Genomic DNA, 25052 nt, shown 5'->3' with positions numbered 1-25052 from the left:
TACACACTCAATTATTTTTGGTTAATACCGAAGTAGAAAAGATATAGAATACATACCTACACAATATTTACTGATATGGACTTATGAATAAATGAAGTCAGTTAATAATACCCTAATCATGTCTACATATTTGCATTGAATTTAACATAACAACAATATTACATTTATTGATGTATAAAATATTTCTAATATCTATTGTAAATAGTATGTAAAACTGAAATATTGAACACAAATAATGTCTAAGCTATGACCTGTAACAATTTGTGTTAAACTAGTGAAGCACTGTGCATTAGAATATCTGTTAAAAATAATAATAAATTGTCTTTGATATAATTTATTGGTTCCTGAGAAAGATCATGTTTGTAACTTATATCATGACAAATCCAGTGATGTATTATGTATTTATTGAACATTCCTTGTTTGTGATATGAAAATCATGATTTTGTTATCAATAAATTTTATTGATGCATTAAGTTGTTTCTTTATTAAAAATTCCACATTCCCTCTTCCCCTGGTTATCATAAAAATATTCTACCTACCAACAACTTTATTGAATGCTTGCAGATTTACTGGAACTGCCAGTGTCAAGTGGGAACTACTGCCTGTACTGGGATAAAATATAATCACTTGGGAAGAATAGCTCTCAGGCATTTTTTCTTGTTTACCCTAAAGACTGCCTAAAAACTGAACCAATTTGAAAAAATCTTTCTCTTTTGCGAAGCTACACTATACCCGAGTAATATGACTATATATTATCCAGGTGTGGGGAGAAGTTCCGAGGGACTGTGTGACAAGTGAGACTATGGGAAAACAGCTAGTTATTACTAAAGCCAAGAAAAGGCTTTTCTTCAATCAATGTGCTATCAAGATGAATTGGTATAATTTCAAAGTTCAATTTTACTTCGCATGAATCAAGTGACAGGTAAGTAAGGTACAAATATTATGCTACGAAGATTTATGTACTATTTTTTACACTCAAAAATTAATTAGACACAGGAGCTAGATCGGTATTGCATTACAGGAAATAAAATTAAACACTTTTGGCATTGTGATACCACTAATCCACAATATTATTAATATAATTTCATTAAAATTCCTAAGAAAAGCTCTACACAAATTTTGAATTGCTATTTAGTCTCAAATTGCAGTATAAAATTCAATTTACTTTAAAAATAGAAATTGATAGGTTATGTTGGGACACTAATTACAAGAAATGACACGAAGAGGTAGGGTTTTATACTTTTTATTGTCAGCTTACATACAAAAGTTATTCGGTCTTAGCGGCCGCGGCTTTAGGCTTCTTCGCCTTGATGGGCCTCTGGGAACGAAGGATGGCTGATGCACGACGGAGGGTGGCCTTAGACAAGTCAGTGCGGTAGTGGTTGGCTTTCAACAACCTCTTCACCTTGTACAACGATCTCCTCGCGCCGGCTTTGAATGTGCGGCGTACTGTGTTCTTGACGGGCTTGTTTGTCGCCTTAGCCTTCTTGTACACTACTGTGAAACCTTTCCTGTCAGGGTTCTCGACGACGCCAACAGCCTTCTTCTGGATGAGGCCGTTGTATCTGTACGAGTTGAGGTTAGTCACATTGTTGGGCTCCTTGCTGAACGGCTTCTTAATGTTACGCTTCTTCACCAGGAAGGCGTGGTTGTTGCGGATGATCATCCAGTTCAGATGGGACGACATTTTCGTAGTTTTATTCTAAAAACTACACCAAATACAACGTGCTCACAACGTGTCCGTAGACAAAAAGAAGGAAGTTGTTTGTCTATGCTTTGGCTTATGTCAAACGTCACTGTCAAAAACAGTGTTGCCAAAACTTTTCTAAAAAACTCCCATTTTTTTTACTAAAATTTACATTTCAAAATGGGACCATGCTGATTTGTTTTTATTTTGAAAGGGATAAATTATCAAGTGATTTGGAAAAGCTTATTTGTAAAATCATAATATTAAGAAAACAGAGCACAAGTAGCTGAAGTGGGCCACACTATTTTAGTCGATAAACATGAAGAGATAATGTTTCATAAGGTTTGCTATCATCAACAAGGTTTATTATTAATATGTAATGTTAATAATGGCATGCAGAATGGTAAAATGTGGTTGTATCTTATTATATTTTAAATCACTCATCTACCATCTATATGCGCGACATAAAATTTTATTATGTACCAAGTATTTCCCCTCCTTTAGACACATTTTTTGAAAGCTGGCTACACCAGGCATTGTCCAGAGCCAAAAACAAAATGCTACTTCTACTTTCCTTTTTTTCTACAATTTCAATAACTATAATTAAATTAATTAATTAACTGATTAAGTCACAATTTTTACTACAAAACTTAGAACTCCGGTTTATTTACAAATTATTTAGTAACATTAGATTAAAACTCCCTACTCTATGGAATTTACCGTTGACTTCTTTCATTTTCTTCATTCTTTTTTTGGCATTTTGCTTATGGTGATATGTCAAATTCCAAACTAAAACTTGTCTGGGACAATTCGTGTTGGTTCTTATATCTTTTTTCTTATTATATTTACAGTATTCCTTGTAGTAAATGTAGTTCTTGCGTGAAATTTATATGTGATTTGCGTAAAGTGCCAAATTGATGTCTCGTTATTATTGGTATTATGAATCAGGTTGATCAAAATATAAACAAAGATATGTTTGATTCTGATCTGATCGACGTGGAATCTTTGGATTATTCCGATGATCAGACGTGGTGAGTACTATTGAGGAGTATTTAGTGTAAGGATAAGTGGTGGCGAGTGTTTGTGCGCTTACGGGGTCATGTATGTCTCGTCCGGTCGACATGTCAGTGGAGTGTCGACGGTTATTCAGCCCGTTCCAATTAATAGTAAAGTTATTTATTTCCAGTTAAACCACTTTAACCAGTATTTTAGCATAGCTACTATGCACAGGTGGTGCTGGCTAGGTTTTTTTCTGACTGTGATGAATCACCTTCACTTCATGTTGTTATTATGTTTTCATAGAACACAACAGTTTGAAAGCTGAAAGTTTTTTTTGAAGGTATCATGATATATCATGATATACAATTAGCTAGTCTCTAAAGACATGGTTATTCAAGGTAAATGATTCACATCCTACTCATTGTTGTACACCACACCTACACTGCAAGTATAGATGTATATTTTAGTTTAGGATAATAATAGCCATTAACTCGTCCTGAAGTTGTATATGATTTAATATTCAACTTTATTATTTGTTTACATGATACAAAGACATTTTAGATAAGTTCTAACAAACAAATATATCTCATCTATATCTACCCTCTATAAATATACAAATAAATTACACAAAATATTACCAAAAACATGATAAAAAGAAAACAATAAATATATATCCTTTCTTTCAGTTCTAATTAGTGTATTTGAGAGTGTTCTAGCAAATCATCAAGCTGATAAGATATTATTTATTGTGTAGATCAAGTTGACATAAATTGTACTCAAATTAGTTGTGATAAGTGAAGTGATAATTGATACAGTATCTGCTATCTACTTGCCAATCAATAATTATGCATGATAATTATCAATAACACAAGCAATCTTGTGAAAACTCTTATAAACTTTCCTAAACTTGTACGGAACTAATGTAACGGAACATGATTCAAGCAACTTTTATTCTGATTATTACAAATCATCGCTGGCCATAATAAATAAGAACTTTTCGGTTAAAGAATGAATAATAAGAAGAAGAATGTATAATATTCTTGAAACAGAATTTTGGTTGATTATCAGATGTCTATTCTAAAATCCCTAGGTTCTTCCGAACCCTTCTCTTGGAAAACCATGTCATAACTTGATGCAAGTGAAGTTCCAATTATGAATTCATCTGATAAGTATTCATCTGATATCAATTGTTTTAGATAGTAATTCTGAACAAAGGTTATTGTTTATGCATCTTTCTATAATGGCAGGGCTTGAAGATACTGTCAATAAATTATATCACAGTTCTGTATAGCGCAAATTAGCTGTGTTTGTGTGTGTGTGCAACAAGTAATGTTGCAGGTAATTAATATAGTCAAAGAGTGAAGTGGGCAAAAACTGTAACACAACAAGAACTTATTTTTAACCCTTTTTCATTTCATAATACTTCTGCCAGTTCTCAATTAAGTTCCTCGGACCTCGGAAATAAAGACACCAATACCATTTTCCTCTAATAGAATCTAATTAGAAAATCCACAATCATATTTTTTTATTTAAATTATGTAATGGATTACCGAAGTCATTTTACTGTAAAGAAATGCATAAAGCTCACTCCAAAACAAGAAGTAGGTTTCTCAAAGGATCAAAAGTATCCTGTTAGTATATTGTGATAAAATTTGTGCACAGACGTTGACGCATGAAGTTATTTGTATTTTGAATGATATGTTAGTATAATATTTAAGAATATGAATATTATTTATTAACTAAGTATATTCATATTTATTTGTTTCTTTGTACGCAGGTTGTATAAAGTCCCAGATGACTCGGGGCAGACTGTTGACATAGTGGACTGGAACTTATCCTGCGACTGGCCCGTTAACGAGGACAATGACTACCTTAAGTTGGAGAAGACACTATACACAGTACTCGACAACATTATCAAAAGTAAGTGTTTTTTATCATCATCTTCCAAGCCTTTCCCCAACTACGTTGGGGTCGGCTTCCAGTCTAACCGGATGCAGCTGAGTACCAGTGTTTTTACAAGGAGCAACTGCCCTATCTGACATCAACCCAGTTAACCGGGCAATCCACTACCTCTTATTAAGACTGGTTGTCAAGCTTACTGGCTTCTGACTACCCGTAACGAATGCCGAAGATGTTCACTGACAGCTTAAAATATATATTATGTCATCAGCTAATATAGGACATTGTGATAAGAGAACATGTCTAAACTTGTTCAAATATGGTCAATTTTAATATTGACCAGGGTCAATGTTTTTGATTAAATTAGCACATATGAATTTACTTATCATAATTTAACTTCAAGATATAAAGAAAAATATAATACTATAATATAATACTTAGTATCTGTAGATGCCGCTGCAAATTACTCACAGCAAATATGAATACCCTAATTAAAAGATGTCATAATATCTGACATAATAATTATGTTAACAAACCGTTGATGTTAATTTAAAGTATTTTATCTTCTGGACATTATAGTATTTGTATTTAAGATAACACTGAAGTTCTTGAACAATACTATCTTAATGTTATTTTAGGAAATTACGTTTTATCAATGGATTTAGTCAAATTGCTGCAGTTTTCCCTGATAGTAGTGTAATCCTTTAATATTATGATCTAATAATTATGAAACTGTTTATACATAAAATGTTAAGGTAATTGTTTGCATTATGAAGTCATTTTTGTAATGCTTGTGAATATTGCAAGTGAACATTATGTAAGGCTTGCACACTTTTGTTTGTTACAAATTACACATTTGCTTGCAACAAATGGGTTGTATGTTTTGTTTTAATTTGCACCGTAAAATATTCTAGAATATTTTTTTACAAATATATGAATTTTTACTGTGGAACTCTCCTCGTATATCTTAGTATATGTGCCTTCAATGTACAACTCACTTACACATAATAATCAATTACCCTTTGACCTGCATCTAGCCGAGACATCTCATTTAACTTACCAACGAATGATAGTAAATCTTCCACATAGGTATTATAATGTCAGATTCCTGAAAGATTAAAAAAAGCCATTAATCATTCAGTTATGAGGATTAATACTATTTATTTTTGTTTACAATCAATTACAGTTTTATTTCCTTTAGTTCCTTATTTTGCCACGAATCAGGATGTGCTACAAACTTCATGCATCGCGTTTTACCTATTGAAGTACTTATAGTAGTACTGTTTGTACAGTCATACATTACCATGCAAGATAAGTAGGAAGTAGAATACTCAACTGCATAATTATCGTATTCATACAAATTAATAAAGGATTCACTTGACAAAGTGTTCTATTCTATGTCTATATTTACCTAAGGCGAGCGTTTAAAATATATTTACAATGTCAGTAGACATTATGGTAGTACCCTAATGACTCCGAAACTATTGAACATATTTGAAAAATTATTTCACTTTTGGAAAGCTAGACTATCCCCCAGTAACATAGGCTATATTTAGTCCGGGTACGGGAAGATATTCCCCCAGGACGCCGGTGAAACCGTGGGGATAGAGTCAGTATCTAATGACTCCGCTATATCTACATATCTATGGCCTAGTTCAGCATAGCAATGCATGGAGACACATGATTTATTATAATTTCACTTGACATAATATACTCCCGACTCTCATCCACAAACGGCCCGACAGTTAGAATTAACTAGGTCAGATTAGCACAGTCGTATATTGCCATGATTTGATTGCTTATGCACCAATCAGTGGGTTGATTTCTATTAAGAATTAGCTATTTATCTACTAGGTACATAAACTGGCATCCACAAATAACGTAGCTTTCTATTGGTATAATCATTTTCAAAATCGGTTCAGTAGATTCGCAGATTTTCACACGAATAAGAGGCTTTACCAGTCGTCTCTCAAGATACTGGTTCCCACAATACCTAATGTAATGTTAGCATATCTTAATCGGTTCAGTTGTTTTTCCTAAAAATGTAACAAAGAAAACTACAGACACTACAGATGAGTCAGAAAAGTTCGCTTTTTTCTTTCGTAAATTTTGATGCGTCATCAACCCTCGTTCTCTGTAGAATTTGAATGGAGTTATATCTATTAGATATAGGTCAATTTTTCATAGGAAGCTCAATGAGATAATTGAAACGAGTGACATCGTTAGAGCAAGTCTAGACGAGTGATTGGTTGTGATTAATGTGACGTAACACAAATCAAAAGATTCCTAGCCCGACCACTTTAAACGTAACCGACCAAAGATTTGGAAATTACTAATATCCTTTAAATGCAGTCGTGTCTTTTATAGTCGCAAACATAATAAGACAGATTGTAATAACACTTATACACCCTATGATCTCTTAGAAATATCAAGATCATCATGTTCAGCCACCTTTTTCCTTAGCCTTATGCATCCAACTGTTTGCTTTCAATCTTGTTTATTTTGGCAGAAACAGCCCAGATCACAAGTTCTGCAGTCAATGATTACATTATAAGTAGGTAGTAAAAAAAAATAAATTTCTCTCTTCTCAAAGTATCCTCCTTTCGCTATGCTTCTAAAACGAAGCGACTATTAAATTAAGTGGTACAGAATGATTGCCGGCCGGTCGTTAAACAAAGGATATGATCATGAACAATTGGTAGCTGTTCTAATGACATTCGACGCGGCTGATTGGTTCTGTACAAAGATCTGATATCATGTAACTTACAACCTGGGTTGGTATGCCATGCGAAGGTACTAAAAAATAATGGGTCAATTATTTTCAGCTTCCAATACCAATTATTGTGATTGGTCGTCTCGCCTCAAGGATTTCGGAAGACACGAAGGTCATGAATTCTCTTGAATGAATTTATTTTCTAAAGCCTGCCTTACCCCATACTTACAAACAATTTTCAGTCTTCACTATCTAGAGAAAATTTTGGACAGTCAAATAAAATTGCACTTGGCAATATATGTCTTGCTTCGTTAAATGACGACATGACCAAATTATTTGCAGTAGATCCTATTAGCAAAATGGTTGTGTAATTATGGCTGAAATTCTACTAGTTCAAACTGGTCCACTATTTGCAATCTGTGGGCGGTCAGACTGCATTTCTATCCAATTTTACTGATAACTTTGTTCTATTTAATAAGACGTCGTAGAATTGCAGGCTTGGGTTTGAAAGTCTCTAAAGGTATTAATAATTTACCTAATGGTGGAATAAATAATTTCAAAGAAATCAGTATGACCTTAAACCTACATAGGTAATCAAATTCACATTATGTAACGTCACCGCCCACATGGGGGCCACATGCCATCAAATGTTAGCATAGAATAAGAACTTATGAATCTAATCTAAATACATCCCTTCCAATTTTGTACTGAACACCTTAGTTATCTGGATACCTGATGCGATCAGCCCTAGTACTTACAGTCTCTAATTAAACCCTCCACTGCAATGCAGTAATATGATATCAAGTTTATAACACACTGTACGAGATAGTGTCAAATTTCGCGTTCGAATGTCGCGTGATCTACTCAGAATGCTTCGTCAATAGTTTGGAGATCCAGTAAATATGCTTCGAAGAATTCGGAGAAATACCTGACTTAGTTTATGAAGTCGTTTCATCAGTACTTTCGATCTTCGTCTGTTTATTAGGAGTATCATGTCGGGTTTGCAGAGGTCTCATGTTCAGTGCATTGGCTGCGTAACAGTCAAAACATTTACCGTTTCGTGGGAAAACGGACAAGTTATTTGTGCACAATTATCATTTACCGTCAATAATAATGATAGGGAAAATTTGAGTGATTATAATGAGCTGGTCTGTATGCCATTAAAATACAGCATCGATTTGGTAATCAATTTTCAGGACTGTCGTACTTCATTCTAAAAAAGTCTAAAATAAGTAATGACTAATTTGTTAAGGACATCTGGTACTTCAAAAAACTCCACAAAATTGTTATACCGTTTCTTTTGGATTACATTTGGTTTTTAAACTTTACTTTTATATGTTTTAACGGCTCATCGTGGAAAGTAGACCCTAGGACAAAGAGTCATTTAATTATAGAGGCAGTTACTTAAAAATTATAATGCTAATCTAGCTTTACAGACGATGTGCCGTATATAGCCACGGAAATAACCTCAATGTCATTCACCCTTGACCCCTGACCAGTCTAAGAATTCTGTTATACGAACAAGCTTCCTTTGAGTCCCGAATTATGCGCTAATGGGACTAAATTGACTAACAGAGGCAAGAGGTCTATTTACCAATATTCCAGATTATTAGGCGAAGATGGTTGTTTTAATGAAGCCGAAATTATTTCTGGTACTTCATTTCGCTCGCAGCTTCGTCCGTGTCCCGTAGGAACTGCGTCCAAAAAGTAGCCTACCACGATAAAATACATAGGTAACAACAAAACATCGAGAGGATTCAGTCCACCAATCCGAGCTGCTATCAGTAACGTAGTGCACCCAAAATTACAGGAAATTCAAAACATCTCAGTGACTAAGATGTCGCAAAATGTCTTGAAATTGATTTATTATACACTTGCGCTCGCCTGAAAAGTACAGTTGACACAGTTACTTTCCGTTTTATTGTCAGTCTTCGTCACGATGACAAGATGAAGTAAAATAGACTGTTTTTTAAACGGTACATACTTACTTAGAACCTGGTATACTAGTACACTAAGATAATTCTAGTACCGTTCAATGTCACTAAAGCAATCATCCAATTACATTGTGACCATTTTGTAGCTGCAGATTTGTCAAAGAAAATTGCACTCTGTGTCCTTGATTAATGACTGATTTTATGTTGAAGCTATGCATGATTTAGCAGAGGAAAACACTGTCGGAAACATTATTTCATGTATTGATACTGGATAATGACAGTGCAGTATCCGAATTGTAGTTCGTTAGGACCGCGGTTCATCAGGTTTGCTATAACGAGTGTATTGAACAACTGTTAATTTACGACACTTGTTTTTAATTATTTGAACACCACTATATACTTATGTCATTGCATGTGGCGCACCTTGAACTTGGTATGTGGTACCTACTAGATGGGCAAATATTTTTAACAAGCCGAATATGTAGATAACCGTTTTAATTGCCATGTGTTCTTCAATTATAATGTAATTATAACCAAGAGAAAAGGTCCTTGTCTTCGTGAACCCGGAACCCTTGGCACACGAGTGTACCAGCTAACCCAGTAATGATTCATTTTGAATCGGTTGCACATCAATTTCGGCGAAACGATCTATTTATTTTATTTATTTATTTATGACACTTTATGCACATTTTGCACAATGGCGGACTTATTTACTTTTTATTTTTCGAATAATCAATTTTTCTGTAGACCTACGGACAATGGATGCCTGAATTTATGACATTCCAAAACCTCCAAAAACGGAGCATATTGCAAAATGTTTGCAAAGTAAAAAAAAACGTAAATTAACAACGTCGACCTTCTTCGAATAGCAAGTGGGCGTTAAGTTAACGCCACACATTTCACGTCTGAGTGTTTTTGCAAAAAAATATGGAGCTTCTCTTTTTCCTTAATCCTACTGCACTATTTGTTAAAACCGCGTTTGTTTAAAATCTGCAGTTTGAAGACCTGCAGAGCCTATTAAAATGACTTCATTATATTCGCGCTAAACTAATGGAATCTTACAAACAAAAAGTTCTATATCACGCGTTTCCTATTAAACTAGAGATGCAAAAACTGGATGTCGAGCTAATTGATAAATTGCTGCCACAGGAAGCAATAACCTAGGAACCTGTTCAGCAAATGATTTCCCATGTACGATACGTTATACACGCGACTGCTTAGTGTTATCTCACACCGTCTGTGCCTTACTACGATCCTACCTGTGCCGATCTGTGCCTTAGTATAGTTACCGGCACGGATATTGAGCTCTCGGCGGAAGAGTGGGGATCGCTTTGCGCACTGTACACATAGGGCAATAAACCAATAAATCGCTTCTGCGCAGGTGAAGGTCAGGGCTCAATATCCGTGCCGATAACTATACATTGCTTGCATAGGGCTGATGTCTAATTTCTATCCCTAGGTAACCAAAACCACAGATAGATAGAATATTAGGATCGATTATTATTGACTAGACTTTGTAATTTACCTACTTGTTTGCCTAGTGTACGGTGGTAGGGTCAGTTTGGTTGTAACTCTTGCTCTTGGTATATTCAGCATAGTCATTAAAATGGGACGGGTATCTTCACTAAGAAATGCAGTGACATCAACTGCAAAGTTATGTTAACATTATAATAATAATTCTTAGAACCTGTCTAGGTTTTAGGTATTGCTATATTTTAAAAGTATCATACACACTCATTTAAATTTTATTACATTGCATATACTGAGTTTGCCGTTTTTACGCTATTGAGGAACACCTATGTAAACATCCGCAAACTAGCGCGAATAGAGATACCTTGCTTTTTCCCGTTTCGTAGATAATCTGAGAATTCTAAATAAAATTAGTGTTGTTATTGTTTGCGTAATACTGAGAGTAAACCCACAGATGTGTATGTATTGGCGGATATTGTGTATCGACTCCACCTCACTCGAGTTTGCCAACTTCCCACGCGGTATCGATTGTAAGCTTATGTGAGAATATTGTCGGGACATTTACGTATCGAGTATATGACATAAAGTGTCAGGACAAATCCTCCTATTTATTACTCGTATAAATTCCCGCTTCTTCTCCTAACCCTAGATTTACTCTACAATACTCTCCTTAAATATCTGCAACGGTTTATGAATAACTAGCTCGTGCCAGCGGTTTCACCCGCATCCCGTGGGAACCTCGGCACGAACCCGGATAAAAAGTAGCCTATAGCCTTCCTCGATAAATGGGCTATCTAGTACTGAAAGAATTTTTCAAATCGGACCAGTAGTTCCTGAGATTAGAGCGTTCAAACAAACAAACAAACTCTTCAGCTTTATAATATTAGTATATATTATTCTTCTACGTTCCTTTATCTCTACTTTAATATTCTGATGCATTTTAGTTCTTGTCACGTAAGGTAGACTTTGTAGACCAGCTTCTCAGTGTAATAAAATAAGCTATCGTAGTAGCTCGAAACACGTAGGTAATGTAGATAAAATAGGACTAGAATACTCAATAGACGAGAGTAAAGGAGGTCGACTAGTCCAAAATGGGCATAATATTTCAAGCAACTAAGTACCCAAGAAAGTCAGCAAGGCAAGACAGTATACATATTATGTAACCATCTGTGTAACTTGGTTAAACCTAATGCAATGAATCTTCCTCTAAAATTGGGCTGGATATACAAAAATAGGGTCCTTTAAATCCGATTACTAAATTAAAAGGATTTTGAAAAGCAAATCGTCAGCTTCATATCTAATGGTTTAGATTTACATACAGTCTTTCAACCAGTCCATAACACTGGCATGGCATTGCAGCCTACACTTCAATTAATATTCGAAACTGGTACAATAAAAGTTTCACTTTCTACGCACATGATGGATCGAGATGGATTAATAGATAAGTGTCTGTTAACGAACATTTAATAATACTTGTCATTTTCTGTTTTTGTCCGACAATAACGTAATTAGAATGATTGCAGTATTTAATCTAATTGCCGCACGCATGGACATCCGAGTAGGCGTTAATGCGATTGTATAATTTTGCATAAGTTCCGCATTACTATTGATGCTACTATTGTATAATGGGTAACTATTTTACCATAGCCTTTGTCATTGCTCATTTTCGTAGGTGTCGATATCCACTTACCACTGAAAATACTGTTGAGTCTTGTTTGACATCTAAAACGGTTGTTGGTAGTTTCTACTCAGACCGTATGGATAACATATCAAAGGATGTGCGTCCCATAGCTTTCTACAACATGCCCTATACTGGTGTCAATTCTAGGAAGCCTGGCATTCTCAGTCGCCTCACGCATTCCTTTCATAACATAGGAACAGCTGTCACAGCCATTTCCTGACCACGTCCACATCAAATGCAAATTGTCTACCAATTTTGGTGCCAATTAACTACGTTTCTACGATGCCAGTGCGTTGCGAACTGAATTTCGACGCTTTTGTTTTGTAACCACTTAACACTCAACACAAAACATGCGAGAATGTATCTTAAAAGTTAAGCATAAGGTTTATTTTTGTGTGTTCTGTCAAACCCTAACGAATACCAAGCTTTAAGATGCGATTAAATGGGTTTGTTGAACTTTCTAGCGTCTTCCGCGTTTACCTGATCTATTGATAAATTAAAAGCAAATCCTAATTGGACGTTACTTTTAAATGAACCGTGAAGTTTGCCAATGTTCATTCTAATTTGGCTTGAACATTTTGATCTTAATCTTACTCACTATTGTTTTTCGCATGAATGCGAGACAATACAGCTACTTCTGGACTGTAAACATTGTATTGTGTCACAGCTTTCGTAGTCTTTTGTTTCAAGTCAATAGTTATGAATGGGCTGTTATCGCATTGCAGTTGCATTGATATCAAATGATTTTGACTGTTACGTATGCAAAGAGATTTCTATCAAAATATGGATACTCCAAACAACCTAAAAAAAATATTTCTTGGTGTTCTGTTGTACAGTTCCTCTCCATTCAAAGAGACACAATTCTAGGGCCGTTTTGTTCATAGTATGTTTTTATCTTTTCTTATCAATCTTTTTTCTTTCAGATGAAGTCCTCTCGATGCCAGATAAACACAAGTTCGACTCACGAACCTACGTGAAGCCAAAGAAACGAACGCATCGGCCGAGCATACAGAACATTGTCGAGGCAGCGTCCAATCCACCTTCGATGTCCCCCATACCTCCAATGAACACAATCCTTCAGTCGACCAACCAGTCGGCCAACAAATATCTTACGTACAACAAATACAATAATCCTTTAGGACCCATCAGTCCGATGATAAGGCTGAAGACTTTCAATGTGGACACGAATTCGGAGAACAGTACTGCTGTCAAAGAGTATGCGATGAAGAGGAGAAGTTTGGTACAAGATGATGATCCACAGGTACGTCTTAAATTCTTAAGATCCCCTTGCATTGCAGCTCCTGGCATACTGTGTTAAACCAATGCTGCGTATGACTAAACATTTGACCTATTGTTGATCGTGTGTTACGCAATGTGTATCATGGTTGACAGCTATATAAACAAAGAAATCGTGTCACGTAATTAGGCTGCGGATCAATTTATTCTAAACCTATTCTAGCTTGAGTGCCATATTTGGATAGAACGCCAACTATGTCAGTGTTAAAGTGCTACTTTCAATCTGAGACAAAAAAATGACTTCATGTTAAGTATTAGAGAACTTTTGGAACCTCACAAGGCCATTATGAAGTTCTAAAATGAGAGAGTTTAGATACATAGATCCTTTGTTTGTTTACATTTACGTTAAATCTTAATACAAGTTAATCGTAATGATGACTTCATTATTTATTCGCTCAACTTCATTCACCAATCTGGTTTTCGCGACCCATACTCAGTTATAACGGTTTTATTCCGAATCCTCTTCTTTGAATAACCTCGATTGTCGGCCATGACACTGAACTTGCATAATAAATGAGATCACGGCTGGTTTCAAATCAGCGTGTACACTTAATGACACTACGTTAAAAATGCATGCGTTTGTCGTATGCTGGTATTCATGGAATACGTGATACATGCAAAATACGTCCTTGGTATTGAATTGTGAATAGATGTTGTGCGATTTTTAAATGTTGGTCGTTTTATGCTTTTTGATGGTCAGGATTATTTCCTGAGATAGGGATGGATAATGGATTTTAGATTTCTGTAATCTGGATACCTACTTTAACCTTGCAAAATTTTGATGTGATCCATTATAGTGGAAATATCATTAAAATTGCGAGCATCCTAAATGACCAGATTAACAGTACAGTATACAGGTTTCCAATCCATTCTGGAATGTAATGCCTATAAAGTAAATCGACTGAGTTTATGCCTTAAAATTGATGACCGTATTAACAGCTTAGGCACCAGTTTCACGCCTGATTAACAGTAACCGCGCTCAATCGTTAAAAATAGAATAAAATCATTAAAGATTTTATAGGATAGCTGATCATCTTGTTGGTCACTTGAAACCTGAATTGATAAGGTATACTTTTAAAATGTGACTTGATACAGCTTTGTTTTAGTTCGGAAAATGTAGTCTGGTTATACGCAGTTGTATATCGTAGCGACTCGCCCGAACTTAATGGAATGTAATAATTTTTTAAAATTGTAACCAGCTGTTCCTGAGTTTGGTTAATATTCACAAAACAAAACATTTTATACAGTTTCACGAGAAGTAGAATATAAAGAAACTAGGGTTTGGTGGCGTCTAAAAACGCCATTATACGGGTGAGTACACACGGTGGTGCTTGCAATAGCTGTCAGCTGTGACTATCACGTATTATTGCAATATTTGTTGCTGGTATGCAAAGAATTACGGGTGACCTTAGTTTTGGGAAAGAAATCTTATTAATGTAATGTTGCAGCCTTACGCTATGATTATTCCGTCCAGGAAAGCATCCAAAACCATATTGTATAAATAAGTAAATATTGGTATGGCACTTATACTCTAACAGCCAATTTCTTCATCAAAAGTAAAAATCAAAGTAATGTCTAAAGTAAAAGTTACGGTCAAATTCGCTTGTTCTATTAGTTTTGCTGTCACTTTAGCCTTGAAAAAACGAATTTGACCGTTACTTTTACTTTAGACATTACTTTGACTTTTATGTTTGATGAAGAAACTGGCCGTTAGTATCTGATTCCCATTGTCAATAACTTCTACAACCTACGATAGACCTTGAATCTTTCGCTTTTTTCTATAAGGCAACTTAATATTTACAACTAGATATTACCCACGGACAGCCAGTACCTGTGGTATTTATCGTATCAGTAAGGATAATAAGCTGTAGAACTGAAGAAAGAATTAAAAATTCAAAACTTATCAAAACGGGTTGCATCATAAAAAGTACAGTGTCAAGTGCTACTATATCGTAGTGAGTTCATCTTACCACTTGAAAAAAGCTCGCTCACAGCTGTGTAAATACAACGTGCATGTTATTAAAGGCGATCGAATAGTTTTTAATAACATTGGTAAAGTCAATTGTTTTAACTGTATTACATAACAGAATAACAGCTCATAATGTTTTGTTATTATTGGTTTAGACTTTGGCTTTTAATAGTGGGTTCTGAGTGTAGTTTTAAAGAGGCAATAATGTTTTGGGAGACCAAGAGGACTGGTTCTGCAAAAATGTAAATGTTACTACCAATTCTGAAATAAAGAATTCGCCATTTCTGCCTGTCTGTCAAGAAAATAAATAATAGTTTAAAAAAACTAAAAAACACGCTTTTTATAGAAAACCGAACTAAAAAATAGAAAATAAATTTTAATGAATTTAAATTAAGAAAATAGTGTTAAAAATTTCAATGAATATAAATTAATAATAGTGTGAATACAAAAAAAAATATTTAAAAAAAGCGTGGGGTGCTTTATGCCTACAACTTTCGAAGGTTGCCCTCGATTTCTCAGGGTTTCCATCATCAGATCCTGATCTGATGACTATGGGACCAACTGGCAGCTATTCCGAGTCGAACAAAAAAAGAATCACGTAAATCGGTCTATAAACCTCGGAGTAATCGATGTGTATGTGTAACCTCCTCCTTTTTGGGAAGTCGGTTAAAAATTGAATAATTTTATCAAATTAGTGTATTGTCATCGGTCCTCAATAAATCGACAAAGTTTGAACGAAATCTGATCAAATTTAAAGTGGGTCAAAATCGCGCCCAAAGAAGTCGGTTACAAACAAACATACAAACATACAGGTGAAGCTAATAAAAAGCGTGTAAAAAGTTAATGAATTTTTGGTATGATTCATTGGAAAGGATTAGGTGATTAGGTATACAATTTACGCCCGCGCGAAGCCGGGGTGTGTCGGCTGGTAATATAGATTGAAATTGTAATACACATAATAACATACCAAGCACACGTAACAAGAAAAAGTTGTGCTGACGATAAAAATGTTATAATTAAAATAGGGTAATAAATTGTACGTCAGTCTTCACAGCCTTCTATGAACAAACAGACATTATAGCTAATGTAACGTACGTGCACTGGAAAAGCTCATTTACCAGCGGGAGTCGACCTTGCGACGACTGCAGAACTGTGACGGAGCTCTTAATAGTCGTAAATAAAGACTAAATATCATGTCTCATAGCTTTTTGAATATGTAACGGATCCTCTCGGCTTGCTTACAAAGCATACCAAACGTATGAGTGATAAATTCAGGTGCATCGCATTTTTCTCTTACTCATTAAGTTGGACAATAGCTCTAGGCATAGGGTTTTAAGACTGAGCATTATCGGCAACACAAAATACTAGGAAGAGTTCTGATTGATCGATTATCTATTCAGCTTCATCATCCTTTTAGTATACAGTCACCATAGCCCGCCTCTTGGTTTTTTATCACATATCCTGTTGTCGTAAGATCGCATACAAGGATTTAGCATGCTTAATTCATACATAATTATTATGATCTCACCTCTAATCCAACCCAGGTTTGAACACTGTGGTCGATAATCATTATTATAAAGCCCAATAGATTTGGCGTAGACGGCCTACATAATACCCGCTTATTGGACAATGGACATTGTCGGTGCGACGGATTACATTCGGATTTATACCGCTTATCTGTCTGGACGTAACGTCATAATTACTGTAGAAATTATGGGCCTTGATCTTTGTTAAGAGATCAAAATTCATCTTTTCTAAGACCTCAAGACTTATAATTTCTAGGTATATTTCACGCATCTTACAATTTCGAACTAAGTAGTCTGTACTGTAGCCATTCTCTATCAAATACGTCGGTTTTATGTGTTTTCCAGCGTCTCCATATCATTGCCAGACTCTATCTCACTTTTACACTGTAGTTGTATGATGGTTTTTCTTAGAAGTTTTTTATAAGAGGCCAAATCAATTTTGGCTCCCAGCTCAAACAAAAATGGCAAATTGGATCCGCCTACTCAATGTTTCATGTCCATTAGAGAAACAATGAAAGTGACAGTGGCGGTCTAATGAAACTTTCATTTTATAGTTTTGACCATGTTTGGGAGATCTATTGGTGAAGCTACTTCTAGCGTAATCATGATTATACACTTCCTTGGTTTTACTTTTGGAGTAATGTCCATAGTAGGTCGCAGTTTTAGCTTACAAAAATAAATAGTGTGGTTTGGGATTTTTTTGTTGTTAAAAGTTCCTATGCTTCTTGTGTATTTGCCCACGAGTTTCAGGTTTGATTTGGCGTGGAATACTAGGTACCTAATTATTTGATAAAATACTTAAAATCCTAATGAATTCCATAGCAAAAATGCGGATGATCGCGAAAATATTTTCCACTATCAACACTTATTGGATAAAAGACCTTCAAAGTCGTAATCCTCCCATCTAAACATAGCAGGGGAGATTCTAACATTAATAAGTGCACTCTCGTGACGTAAGCCGATGACGCGCGATGTCGTGTCAAGCGAAAATATCGTATAGCGGAAAGTAAATTACGTAAGCACAAGGTGTGAAGCGGATCACAAACAAATTCAGAGTCCTATTGTGAATAATGTACTGTACTGTTTACTCACGATTTCAAGGTTTTTTTGTCGTCTTAGTAGTAAATACAATGTTTGATAAAAAATGAAAATAAACGTGTGTTTTGTCTGGTACTTCAAGCTGCTTCTATGTATCTTTTTCATACCCTTGCTGAGGGGTCTTTCGCCAAGAGTATGGTTTCGAAAAGAAGAAACTATTCTTTTTAAAACTTTATTTGGAGCTTTTAGGAGAATTGCACAAGAGCCCGGCTTTTAGGAATAAGACGAGCTGTACGGTCTTAAAATATCATCCATGAAGCCACATGTCATAAACTAAACAAAACAGGTGAAAGCAAATATTTTAGGCATCATGCAAATGTATAAAGTTTAGATGCATTTTACCATATAAAAGTTTCCCCAAGTTAGTACATTTACTTCACCTCTTCCATTAACATTTCAGCTGGAAGATCTGGATGTGACTCTCGCTTCGGAGGTGTCGGGACGGTCTTCGATGGAGCATGCATCGTCCAAGCCTATCAACATCGATCTGTCGCAGCCAGCTCACAACTTACACAACACCTTTAACAAGTTAGTATTTACTTTTTGATTTTTAATAACATTACAATATGATGGGTTTTGTGCTACTTCAAATTTTACCATAGCATCTTGTTCCATGGTATAGTGTGTTTATTTATGGAGTTTTTATAACTAGAGAAATGCAAGATCAGTTATGTGACAATCTTGACATCTTTTTGCCAATTTAATGCCTTTGGACTAATGACCAAAAACAAGAGCGATTAAAACTTTCTAAATGTTATAATGTGGGTGTTGCATGGTGCCTTAAGGCTACACTAACCTAAGATTTCTCGCGCTATTTATTTCGACCAACATTGTTTTTTACATAGCTATAGTGTGAAAATGTTTGTGATAAAGGGTTAGATCTATAATCCGCCTAATACAAAGCCTATAAGGCTTCCTAGACACGCGGCACGTGTCTCCTAATACAATAAAAGCTTTTAATTTAAACTACAGCTTGAAATCGATATCACTTTGAAATAATAGAGACTCGATTAACTGTGAATTTCAATAACCGAACTGTCCGTTGTTCGCGATGAGAGATTGAACTTTGACTTCAGCCTCATATATCTTACTAGCCGTTTTCCCGCGGTTTTACCCGCGTCCCGTGGTAACTACTGCCCGTACCGGGATAAAATATAGCCTATGTTACTCGTGGATAATGTAGCTTTCGAATGGTGAAAGAATTTTAAAAAGCGGTCCAGTAGTTTTTGAGCCTATTCATTACAACCAAACAAACAAACAAAGTTTTCCTCTTTATAATATAAGTATAGATTTGTTCCTTAATTAAAGCAACTAGGGTCCATAGAAAATACAATACATAAATAATTCAAATCTCCGTATTGACTTGAGTCAAATTTTAGTTTCTAATCGCAAAACAACAGATTTGATCAACAGGTTATTGAAATCTACAGTTTATCGATTGTTTTTAAAAAGCGATATCGATTAAACGTTAACGTAAAAAGTGCTATCAATTAATATGAAAACAATGCATACTAATGATACAGTTCGATACAACTCGAGTAGGATCTAAAAATATAAATGGCGCCGAGAGCGTCACTATTGTGTTGTGAATTTGGACTAAACGTGTTACATCATTAATGAGGGCACGGCGTTGTCTATGGACTATGCATCTTGTTTATTTTGTTTAGTAGATTGGGTTAGCTTGAGGAAATCATTCGGATTAGCTACATCATTTACTCATGAAAATTAAACATTATGAATGTAGTATAAGTTTTTGTAGATGTACTTTGGGAATAAAAATACAAATGTTTTGTAGATCTATGTTATTTTTAAATAAATGCTTTCTGCATCTAAAAAAAGTGTCATTCCTTGCAACTTCTAACGACTTCCTCGACGCTTTTTCTTATGATTTTTCTTAGATATTTTAAAAACACCAGATATACTTACAAATGTGCTTAATTGCACGTATTATCAAATACAATCATGTCCAGTAAGTAGAACAAAACCTTTCAAGAAAATAGGACACTCATTATCATCATCGAGAAATGATATTCGAAGCGATTGACCTTCTTAGCGACGGACATTAGAATCGCAACGATAATGTAATTTTCGCACCTGAGAAAAAGCGATATTTCAATACTTATTTTAAATAAAGTTTGAGATATTTAAAGGAGTCAAAATAGTTATTTTTTGTTTAGTTATTGTAAATCCCTATGTAGTTTAGATTTGACAAATATTTATGCCTAAATAGTTAATGGTTTCCCAAATAAGTAATTGGCTTATGTCTATGAAACAAAAGCTTATCTCTTTATCGTTCTCATTAATTACCGTGCATGACTAAGCATTGATTCCAGTGTGTAAGAAAGGGAAAGTAGGAAAAGGCGGATCTAAACACAGTGCTTTTTTATTTTGCTTTTGTATGGCAGCGCTTATGATACTTTTACTTTTGATGTGTGAACAATGGCGTTTGATCAAGTATTGTAAATATATTCTTATTTAAAATACATTTTATTTTTGTTTTATTAAATGTATTGGAATGAATTTCAAAACTTACTTTCCATATTATTAATTAGAGTGATCCTGGGATATACATAATGATTCTCGCAAAACTTAATGGCGCACGAGGCCTCTACGCTTCCCAATAATACCAAAAAATCTTATCTGCGCAGCGACACGCGCAATGTGCCGAGACGACAAAACGTTTGGCTAGAACTGTATCATGTTTGGTTTCAGATTATTCCTTACAAAACTCATTTAGACATAACATAACTCATTTTGTTCCTTAGCTTAACAGCCCCATGCTATCTCCATCTCAGTAAACCATCATACATAATACAAGACATTTATCTAAAACATTAAATAAAGCATCCAGCATTCTACTGACAATATTGCATGATGTTTACCCAGGTGGATATTCAGTTTGTACGTCAAACTGGCGCATGCGCAAGTGCGGTGTTACGGAGTGACAGCCGCCCCGAACACGGCACTCCACTGTTTTAGGTTATTTTAGCTTAATACTGTTTGGGAGCGTACGGTTTTGTCACGGAGGAAGGAAACATAGCGGAGATGCCATAAGAAATGTAGGTTAGGCGCCTTCTTGTAGTCAAACAGTCGTGATCAGTTACTAGAACTAACGAAGTTCGGGTTTCGTGTCAAATCAAACCCGATCTGTCAAAGATTGATCTTGATTGATTGGTGTTCTTTTTTTTTAATGAGTGGGTTCTCATTAAAGCGTATGAGCGTGGAGCAAGTAACGTTCCTCGTCCCTCGAACACCCGCATTTTGGCGCGGTACTAAAGAGATATTGCGTTATGACATCTCCGCTAGTCATTTTGTTCTCCATGGTTTTTGTGCTAACATTGCTTCTAACAGTTGAGGCTCGCTAGCTTGGGTCTATGGTTTGCTTTTTGATGATTTGGTCTCTTATTTGAGGTACCTAGATGATTTTAGATACTAATGGAAGCAGGCATTTAAGTTGCTTTCTTGGAGGATGTCGAATATGCCGTTTATTTTTTTTCTGATGAGCTTAGGAACCAGAATAGTTAGTATCTGTGATACTGTTATATAGATTGATCAATAAATGTTTATCAACTTAATATAAATAATTTATCAGGGTTATTGATCAGTGACCTTACTGTAAACTGGTTTCAGAAAGTTGAGGTCAGTGAACTCAAATTTAGGTTCTGTTTCTAGCAATAACTCTGATTTCTAATTTCATTTTAATTACCTCGTGTAAGAGACAAGTTTCAGCCAACAAACCCAGTGTATTCCAACAAAGGGTCAGTATTGTGAACAGCTTTTCCAAATGGATTACCTGAGGACAACTACAACAACAATTTGACTAAGCAATCTTTCTATAAGGCAGATTTCTAAGTAAAAAAAGTTGTGGCGCATAATGACCCTTTTTGGATCTTAATTAAGTTACATGTTTATCATCATCTTCCTATTTCTTGTAGTAGCAACATTACAACATTTTCAAATATTGTTTATAACTTTTATTCTTCTCCTTTTAAATTACAGAGGTTTAACAAACATGTTAAACGAGCGCCCCAGTCTCAGTATGTATCAGAGTGGCGAGTCGCTAATGCGCATGTCTCCGCCCAGTCTGGTCTCTTCACTGCTCATGGAGAGTTCTGGAACGTTCAACGCCGAGTCTATGGATAGTCGGAAGTCTATGCCTTCGCATAAGGATTCGGGTGAGATTTATTACGGTTAAATCATTAAATTAAGTATCTTCAAATCAAAAGTTTATTACAAATCAAATTGAGTATGTAATGTATAAGACCATGGACAGGCACTTATGAACAAAACACACTTATGTCAAAACGTATGTTAATCAGTCGATTCGGAACCTATTTGCCTAAGCGTAGATTTGTTCTAAGTAACAGCCAAAACATTGGTTCCATAGAGAAGAACCCGCAAAAAAAAAACTTTTTGTATTTTATTTTCCCGTCACCTAAAATATGTCTGATATCATTCACATACTTGAGTAAACTAAGGCCATATTGTGGATAAGCATGCTATTTTTAACAAAAAAAAACGAAATTAAAGGACAATGATCAGCTATCGATAAATTACCCTACTATACCAGTAGTAAGCGGTAGTCTATACTCATAAATCAATGAAGTAACATCACTTCATAAGGATCGCAGCCATGGTCCACTTTACATATAAGTATTACGCATTAGGGCGGTTGCACAACAGCCGTGCTGCCGCCTCGCTGCGTCGAACATAACCTGTTAGGATGGGGAAGTTACATTGTCGGTGTTATGTACTATGCTTTACTAGATTGATGTGTGTAATATTTGATGTATGGTGCAAAATGTGTAGTTGTATCTTGATAACTAAAGTGTATGTAGGCATTAGTTTTGTATCAGGAATGGAATTTGGTATAGATAGGTAACACATCGATACATACTCTGATTATGTTAGGCTTTTATAATGAATAGGTCGACTTACGAGATATAACTTTAGTGTATGTTTGATGATGTTGACCTAGGTATCCAAGTTAATTCCCCATTTACAAAGTAACTATCTCAATTTCCAGGGCTTCCAATGTCAGGGCGCGACAGCATCGATCCTATGATGACAAGTATGACGCTCAGTATACTTGACGAAAAGGACATGAGCACCAGCTTCCTCTCACAAACTACTTATCCCGACAACGATAGCTTTATGGACTCCCTACCTCCAAGCCTCGTAAGCTCCGTCAACTCTTCCTACGTAATCTCTAACACCTCCAAACCCAAAGACACCACAGACTCCAACATCTTCAGCTCAGCTACCTTCACACACCTCGAACAGTCCGAAAAACTCCTGTCCGCAAGGCCCCGATGCACCCTATACAACAGCTTCACGAAACGAGAATCAGCCATCAGAAACTCCGAAAGCTACACAAAATCCCGCGAGGAAGCCTGCCAGATTGACACCGCCAAAATTCTAAACGAAAACTCCGACAAGAAAGACTCGCCGAAAGTAATACCTAAGCCGAACCCAGAAATGGCGGAGACGATCACCTTACACTACTCTAATAATAGGTTCAGAAGAGATAATGACGCTGAAAAAGAAAATTTCGAAACTGACGACGCGTTTTACAAAGATATGGGGATGCAGAAGCCTGAGGATATTGGGCGGAATAGTTTGAACGTTACTTTGGGGAAGCAGGAGTTGAATGAGATCATTCAGGCCCGTCAGAAGTTGTCGATGGCTCGGAAGGCGTTGCCGACGGAGCCTGAGAAGACGGTACCAGCTCCCGTGGACACTTCGCCTATCAAGACCATTCAGTTGCCGAACCAGACTATCACAGTGCCGCGACAGAGTATGGAGAACGCTTCAGAGTTGCTGGCGCGGCGGAGACCGCTGAACGGCACCGGTAATGGTTTCGATAGACAGGAAGAGCCCACTAGAGAGACCCCCAAAAGAAATGCTACGTTTAAGAAACTCACGCCCAAGGCAAGCGCCATGGATACAACGGTTGTGTACGTGAAGTCAGACGATAAACAAATCATAGATATTAATTCGGCTACCCTTAATTTAATTGATGTTGGCGATAGGACGCTACAGCATGATGCTCGGGTATGTAATGTTTTATTTATCTTAAATTTTATTATGTTCGAAATAATAGTACATAGTCCATTCTATAGCTTGGGAAGCTATGTATCTATAGCGCAGTGTGGCTTTACCATCACATAAATTAATTATCAGATTACACTGCAAATACTTATGAAGTACATATTAGCTGAAACCACGCGTCAAACTGACCCACTAAAAATATATATAGTAAGTTCAACTCAGTCTTGCGCGCGGCCTTATGTGTGGGTAACCCTTGTACATACACAGTGACTTTGTGTGCGTGACAAGAGGTACAGTCGGGTACAAATACAGTTATTTAGGGGTTACGGCTGTTTAAAGAAAAACAGTTATTACGTAATTTAATGTTTATTTATTTATAATGATTCTGAATCGCTACTTGAAAAATCAAATGATGAATTGTCGGATTCGCTACTCTCACCGAGGTAAATTATAAATTTTGACTCCATGTCAAAATGTCTATAGTATTTTTCTTTTGTACATGTCGACAAGTATTACCCAACATCCCTTCATCAATATGACTTAAACGTTCATTTATGAGTTTCATTATTTCCGTCTTATTTTGGTCGACATTATGCGAAGCAATATTATTTTTTAAAATTCCTCACACATTTTGTTTACATTATTATACTAGATTATACGTCTTTTTACATTCTTAGTCCACACTTTTATTTATTGTCCGCGTACCCCGAGATCTAGAAAATATGTAAG

The 25052-nt window shown here is 35.7% G+C and overlaps 2 protein-coding genes across 5 annotated transcripts in view; one reads left to right on the top strand and one right to left on the bottom strand.

The window, feature by feature from the left end:
• Positions 1-1227: 1227 nt before the first annotated feature.
• On the bottom strand, positions 1228-1774 carry LOC124635599 (60S ribosomal protein L28). The gene has a single exon (XM_047171528.1). The coding sequence runs from the start codon at positions 1685-1687 to the stop codon at positions 1268-1270; it is 420 nt and encodes a 139-aa protein (XP_047027484.1). The 5' UTR covers positions 1688-1774; the 3' UTR covers positions 1228-1267.
• A 676-nt stretch (positions 1775-2450) lies between these two features.
• Positions 2451-25052, top strand: part of LOC124635676 — a 30627-nt gene continuing 8025 nt past the window's right edge. For all 4 annotated transcript variants that reach the window (XM_047171623.1, XM_047171622.1, XM_047171621.1 and 1 more), the window contains exons 1-6: positions 2451-2718; positions 4464-4606; positions 13307-13644; positions 18673-18800; positions 22272-22447; positions 23299-24326. In XM_047171623.1, coding sequence (XP_047027579.1) covers positions 2627-2718; positions 4464-4606; positions 13307-13644; positions 18673-18800; positions 22272-22447; positions 23299-24326 — 1905 coding nt within the window. In that variant the 5' untranslated portion in view covers positions 2451-2626. The remainder of the gene's footprint in view (positions 2719-4463; positions 4607-13306; positions 13645-18672; positions 18801-22271; positions 22448-23298; positions 24327-25052) is intronic.

Source organism: Helicoverpa zea, chromosome 13 (genome assembly GCF_022581195.2).
Source record: "Helicoverpa zea isolate HzStark_Cry1AcR chromosome 13, ilHelZeax1.1, whole genome shotgun sequence".
NCBI lineage: Eukaryota > Metazoa > Arthropoda > Insecta > Lepidoptera > Noctuidae > Helicoverpa > Helicoverpa zea.
The sequence above is the reverse complement of the archived record's forward strand: the minus strand, read 5'-3'. Positions and strand labels throughout refer to the sequence as shown.